The sequence below is a fragment of the Alexandromys fortis genome, unplaced genomic scaffold (genome assembly GCF_014885135.2).
Source record: "Alexandromys fortis isolate MF-2015 unplaced genomic scaffold, M_Fortis_MF-2015_v1.1 scaffold_20, whole genome shotgun sequence".
NCBI classification, from domain to species: Eukaryota; Metazoa; Chordata; class Mammalia; order Rodentia; family Cricetidae; genus Alexandromys; species Alexandromys fortis.
Genome location: NW_026067903.1, coordinates 10,304,643 through 10,311,950, shown reverse-complemented (window position 1 = coordinate 10,311,950; position 7,308 = coordinate 10,304,643). Strand labels below are relative to the sequence as shown.

General features: G+C 38.3%; 1 protein-coding gene across 1 annotated transcript in view; it reads left to right on the top strand.

Moving 5' to 3' along the window:
- The window catches only part of Lgsn (lengsin, lens protein with glutamine synthetase domain), a 22,746-nt gene extending 16,012 nt beyond the window's left edge, over positions 1-6,734 (top strand). Inside the window, 2 exon segments of the mRNA XM_050134748.1 lie at positions 214-380; positions 5,485-6,734. Coding sequence (XP_049990705.1) covers positions 214-380; positions 5,485-6,678 — 1,361 coding nt within the window. The 3' untranslated portion in view covers positions 6,679-6,734.
- The last annotated feature ends 574 nt before the right edge of the window (positions 6,735-7,308 follow it).

The following is a 7,308-nucleotide window of genomic DNA, read 5'->3' as shown; positions in this document are numbered from 1 at the left end:
CTGATGAACACTTTCTGAGAGTCCTTAGACACTTAGACAGTGCTCTTGGGATTACTCTAAAGCAGGTAAAAGAGAGGTGAGATCTCCGTGTGAAGCTATGACCTACGTGACCAGCATATGTTTCTCTTGTTTGTAACTGTGTGACTACGCACCATATCTATCCTGCTGTTTCGGTCCATCCTGATCTAGTGACTTCGGATTATTACTCCACAGACAACACCAGGGACAGTGCTCAGATCACGACCCCGCCTCAACTTTCTTCGAGAATGAAACATATTAAACAAGAAATGGCCAAAAACCACCTCCAGTTTGTACGCTTTGAAGCAACGGACTTGCACGGCGTCTCCAGATCAAAGAGCATCCCTGCACAGTTTTTTCAAGTGAGTTTTCCAGTGGTGAGGAGTGTGGTTTCATGACCAGTTGCAAGCAAACACTCTTTATGACTCGTCTGCATTTTCTTGTAATCTACACAGTAATTTGAGCTGAAAAGCAATAATTTGTTTTGCTATTTTCCTTGTCCCTCCCCACATTACTGCTCCCCAAGGAGATGAGCACACAGTAGCAATTCCGATATCCAATAGAAATAGGAAACTAATTAAGGCTGGTTATTTCAGCACTTCTGCCTTGAATTATTTTACTCTACAGAACTCTCTTTTCTTTTCATATTGCAATTATAAAGATTATATTTTATTTGACATGAGGAAATTGCAACCCAAGACCCAAGAGCAAACAGGAAAGGTAGATATGATTAAGTAGAAATGATTTGCTAGATAAGAATTGTATCCGTTCAGCAGTAATTCAGATATGAAAATCCCCAATTGTCCTTAGATGACTTAATGAATATTATGTCTTGAAAATAGTGATATCAAGAAAAATTGCCTTTGTGGATACCTTTAAGGATTTTTCTAGCATTGTTTTGTTTAGCTTATAGCATGTGTTTATTCTGGTGACTAATTTGTTGGGATTATTAAACATCAAGTTTATCAGGAAGGGATATCAGCCGGTACCAATAGTTAAGAAAATATAAAATCAAAGCATCCTGGAATTATATTTATTTGTTTATTTATTTATTTATTATGTATACAATATTCTGTCTGTGTGTATGTCTGCAGGCCAGAAGAGGGCACCAGACCCCATTACAGATGGTTGTGAGCCACCATGTGGTTGCTGGGAATTGAACTCAGGACCTTTGGAAGAGCAGGCAATGCTCTTAACCTCTGAGCCATCTCTCCAGCCCAATATGTCATATCTTTTTGCTTTAGTACCAAATTGTATACTTTCTTGGTGTTGGTTATTTTCAAAGTTGTTTTTGAAAATTTGAACAGTTTAAATTTCTTTCTTCAAAAGTTCTTTGGGAGTCAGCAAGACAGGTCAAAGGTAAAGGTGCTTGCCACTAACAACTCTAGTTCTATCTCTCAAAACTACATGGTGGAAGTGGAGAACTGATTCTCACAGGTTGTCTTCTGAGCAACCCTTCACACATATGCTTGCACAATACACACATGATCAATCAACTGATCAATCAATCAATCAATCAATCAATAAATGATCTTAAAAGTATTTGGTCTTGTTTGTAAATAGCCTATAGTGTTTCTTCTACATTCAATTAAGAGCTCTACACGTTAGTTAATTCTTATAAGAAAGTGTGAAATTGCTATGGGCAGGATCAGAAGATAATTCAATCATTCACGTGAATTTCCTTTAACCAGGGATAATACACAATTGGCATTTTAGACACTGGCCTGAACATAAACCTGTTTGCTATTCTGGTTTCACCAAATTCTAATCATCTATTTCACTAGTGATTTTAGGAAACTCAACACTTAGAACACTACTCTAGTGCTTCTGTGAAACACCCTTCCCCCAAATAGAGCTGATCCTTCCGTTTACATTTGCTGAAGATTGAGTTCATTGACATAGAAGAAAATGTCTGCATTTGAAACTGCTGTTGAAAGCGTTAATTTTCTTGTTCAATATTCCACATATCGAAAGACTTTTTCTTCCTGCCTTGTCTTGGAAAAAACTGTTTTACCCTGAGAATTTGATGCAAGTCAACACACCTCCTTTTCATTGGTTTGCTTATTCTTAGTCTCCATTTTCACAAATTCTGTTTATTATAGCCTTAGTTCATTGTTCTTTTATTCTAATTTTATAATCATAGAGCATGTATTGTGAAATAACACTCTTTAAACTGATGTTGGAACTTTTAAACCATGAGTACTTTTATCACAAATATTAATGATCTAAGTCTAGATAATTTATTTTGGATATGTTGTTGTGCACATATAAGTTCATTTCTACAAGTTAATCTGAACTATACATATATAATTTCATATATATGTAAACACACACATATATAAATTTATACATATATAAATAAAATTATGTATGAGAAATTTCTTTGGAAAAAATATGAAATCAATAGCTTATATGTGGCATTATAAAAATAGTAACAAATTTTTTATCAAATTTTTTATATAATCTGTTCTGATCATCCTTCACTCCTCCCCCAACACCTTCCAGATCCCCCTCCCCTCTCCATGCCTTTTCTATCCCTCTTTAAAGAACAAAATAAATAAGCAAAGAAATCTAAACCAAGAAAACAAGAAACCCTCTCTTTCTCATACACACACCAAAAATGAAAACCAAGACACACAAGCAAAAGACCAGTCAGACAGGGAAAAAAAACCCTCCCAAATAAAGAAATTGGAGACAAAAAAATGTACAAAAGTCTCCTTCTTGAGTTCCTTTTTGTTGGGCATATAGTGCTTAAGGTGGAGTCTACTCTGACGCATGGGTAATATACTTAGAGAGATGCAATTGAAAAAACTAATTTTTTCTTTGCAAGTGGGTGTCAATTTTAGATAACGTCTTGGTTAGGGATGGGAGCCCATGTTCACATCCCCTTCGCAGCACTGGGATTTTAAGTATACATTTAAATCATTTTTATTTGTGTAAATAAAGTGCTAAATTGAAACTATTAAGCTAGACTGTGAATGACTAGCGGCGACAACATAATCTGTCTTTATTTGCGGGATAATATAGAGAAATTTTTTCTCAAACTAAATCAGCCAGGCAACCTCAGTGCCTGAGGTTGCTGAGACTTGAGCCTGGGACCCATCACTTAGCAGTTCAGTGATGCCATTTTTTTTTCTGTATCTACTGCCTCCAGCACAGCTTTAATCCTCCTGTTATCCTTTATCTGAACTAAGTGTTTCTTCCTATTTTAAATGCAAGCTTTGATTTTATAAAAGCAAAAATCCAGATCATCTTCTGAGAACTGAGGAAAAGGCTGGCATACCACTGGAAGAGGTCAAAGAGGCAACCTATGATTCGAGGGCATCTTCACTGGTTAGAAAGGTCCCCTTGTGCCTGACACAGAACAAAATGTCCTACAGACCTTAGCACCTTCAACCTTTCACCAAACTTACAGAGTCTTGATCTATCAAAGGGCTGATTTGGTTTAAATTATATGTGAATAATGTGGGTTCTATCCTAGATTTAATATAAATATGAAATATTGCTATAGATCTCATAACCAATTTGTCAGTTGTTTCAAAAGGTAGCCTTCATTGTGCTCCAAATAAGAGCTGTCATAGGCTTTTAACTTAATCTGCAAGAATTTCTTTCAAGTTCAGAGAGATCCATCTTGAAGTATGTAGCCATTTCAGTGCTACAGTACTATACATATAATTTAAGATAATTTACTGTATTGGACAAAGCTATTCATACAGAAGTTTAAATATATCCTACAGCTAATGGAGAATGGTTTAAATCCTGATACATGTCCAAAAATGCATAAAGCAAAGAGAATGTATGTATATTAAAAAGAGTGTTCTGAACCTCACGATTAAATAGCCTAAAGAACAAAGCGTGACTTTTTACTATTCTTCTCGTTTGCAAAGGACTGCTGGAGTCCAGTGGTGACCAGCTGCTTCCCACGGTTCACAGCAAAGGGAACACAATACAGATTTGGATTGTGTGATCTCTCAGAGGTTTCAGGAATAAAATACATTACCCTTCATTTTAGATACACACAACTACCATATAGATTTTGAACTAATAATAATCAAATAGGAAAATAACATTTTTTTCAGTGAAATTTAGTATTAAAATATTCCATATAGAAATCTCACAAGGTGGAAGTTGTAAGCCTGTATGCACAGGCATTTGGATATGCATAAAATTTACGTGTAGAACTACAAAAAAGTGTATGAGTCCCTTCTTTATTGTTGGTAAAAGCAAATTTGGGAACTGGATATGGTGGTGCACACCTGTAATCTCAGCACTTGGGAGGCAGAGGCAATGGGACTATGTATTTCTAGACTAGCACAGCTGTCTTGTGACCTGTTAGTCTGACCCAAGCCTCTTCTGCAACAAAGATGTCGGATTCCTTCTGCAGAATTCTGAGCGTCAGCTGGAGGTTACAACAGAGTAAAACACAATGGAGGCTTTACTTATAGACTGATATAATTTTCTGATATTTACCTAGAAGCGAGGGAGCTGGATCACATAGTGGATCTACTTGTCACTGCATTTTTTACAATGATTAGATATAGAAACAACCTAGATTAATTAGTACTGATGGATGAAAGGTGGAGAAATAAATATAAACTGTGCATTTCTTGGACATAAAAAGAATTAGCCCTATAGTCTGCTGCAGAATGCCTGAAACTGGAGCATACATATTAAATTAAGTAAGTCAGACATAGAAACAAATACCGCGTGTTCCCTTTCACATGTGAATGCTAGAATGTTGATCTAAATTGGACGGTGATTCCAAGAGGCTGGGTAAGTGGAAGGAAGAGGAGATGGAGGAAGACTGGCTAATGAGTATGCAAACACAGGAGTTGCAACTTTTAATTTTCTGACACAGTGTATGTAGTGAGCATAGTTTATAATGACTGTTATATATCTTATCATCAGCAATCTGAGGCAATGGAAAGCATGTGATCAGTAAACATTGTTTACATATATGAGATGATCACAATATATGCCTTAAATATAAAGGAAAATTAAAATATGTAAATAATAAAGTCCTGTAAAACAAGTCAAAGAAATGCCTTACCTGAGTCTTAGAAACTGTACTATAAAATAAAATGCATTGTAAAAATATTTTTGATTGTAATAATTTTCAATATTTCCATCATGTTATAAACCCTTGTCTTTTGCTATATTGTCCCATTCCTCATCGTTAAAGCATTTATTTACAGCTATGTGAAGCATTTATTATTGTTATTTCTCACATTTAAGAGCATATCAAAGCTTGTATTAAAATATTAAAAATTGTAAAAATGTCTTTATGGAATAATAGTTCTTTCAATGTTGAATTTTTGGATGTTTATTTTGAATCTTCCAAAAAGTTTATCTGATAGTTAATACTAACTAACAGTTATTAAGCTTACGTTTCTTATTACCAAGATTTTCTCCCCTGTTTTGTCTTCATCTTTCAGAACCTAGTTCATTTATCTTTTTCTTCTTCAGGAAAAAGTGATCCACGGTGTTTTCATGCCCCGTGGTTATCTGGAACTTATGCCGAGCCCTAAGGACAATGAGGTGAATCACATAAGAGCCACGTGCTTCAATAGTGACATCGTCCTCCTGCCAGAGCTGTCGACCTTCAGAGTCTTGCCATGGGCAGAGAGGACCGCTCGGGTGATCTGTGACACCTTCACAGTGATGGGCGAGCCTCTGCTGACTTCCCCCAGGTACATCGCCAAGAGGCAGTTGCGCCAGCTGCAGGATGCCGGCTTCTCCCTGCTGTCTGCCTTCATCTATGATTTCTGTATTTTTGGTGTGCCCGAAGTGATTAATTCTAAGGCCATATCCTTTCCTGCTTCGACATTACTGAGTAACCATGATCAGCCCTTCATGCAGGAGCTGGTTGACGGCCTTTATCACACCGGGGCCAATGTGGAGAGCTTCTCATCTTCTACCAGACCTGGGCAGATGGAGATCTGTTTTCTCCCTGAATTTGGCATTAGCTCAGCCGATAATGCATTTACCCTCTGAACGGGTGTCAAGGAAGTGGCCAGGAGATATAACTATGTAACAAGCCTTGTGATGGAGACCGGATTCTGCAATTCAGGAATTTTATCTCATAGTGTCTGGGATGTCGGCGGAAAGACAAACATGTTCTGCAGTGCTTCCGGGGTGGAGCGGCTCACACTCACCGGGAAGAAGTGGTTGGCGGGTCTCCTGAAGCATTCCGCTGCTCTCAGCTGCCTGATGGCCCCTGCCGTCAGCTGCCGCAAGCGCTACTGCAATGACAGCGGAGACCTGAAGGACAGTGTGCCCACCACGTGGGGATACAACGACAACAGCTGTGCCTTGAACATTAAGTGTCACGGCGAAAAAGGCACCCAGATAGAAAATAAACTAGGTTCAGCCACCGCCAACCCTTACCTGGTGTTGGCCGCCACTGTGGCTGCAGGCATGGATGGACTTCAGAGCAGTGATTGTGTTAGTTCCGATGAGAGCCAGGATCTCTATCAACCGGAACCTTCTGAGATCCCTTTGAAGATGGAAGATGCCCTCACGGCCCTGGAGCAAGACCAGTGTCTCATGCAGGCCCTGGGAGAGACTTTCATTCGCTATTTTGTTGCCATGAAGAAGTACGAATTGGAAAATGAAGAAGCAGATGCAGAGGGAAATAAATTCCTGGAGTATTTTATATAGGATGGGACTTTTGGCTTTAGAGATGACATTGTGACAAGTAGCTAACCTATTAGGAAGAAAAGATTGAGCCTTTGTAATTAACCATACTAGATAGGCATTTGTCTCCCCATCCCCCCCCAATCATTGGGAGATGAAATGGGACTGTTGAGATTCTGATCTCAGACATAAACAATAAATTTGAGGTGAAGCAGCATTCTCAAACTTACTCTGCCTGACAGTCTATCATTTCCTCTGTGTTGTTAGCCTGGATGGAGTGTGGGGGACTGCCACATAATCATATAGTAAAGAAAGAGGTAAACATTAGGAAGACTGGGGAGAGGAAGAAACAATATAATGTACAGACATAGGCTTTTCCTATCTGGGAGACAGATATGTGAGCAAAATCTTATTAATGAAAACACCTTGAGGTCGGCTTTGCATCACTATGAAGGTTTTAAAGATGTCAAGTTGCACAAAGTAGTACATGACAAGCCCAGAAGTTCTTCCTTTGCTTTTCACACTTCTCCATCCCCTCTTTAAAGGCTCAGGGGTCCCAAGGCTGTAATGTTCCCTAGTATCAAACCACAGGGTAAAGAATCAGGTAACCCTGAGGTCAGACTTGAAGGTGGTAGAGGCCTTTTTTTTTTTTTT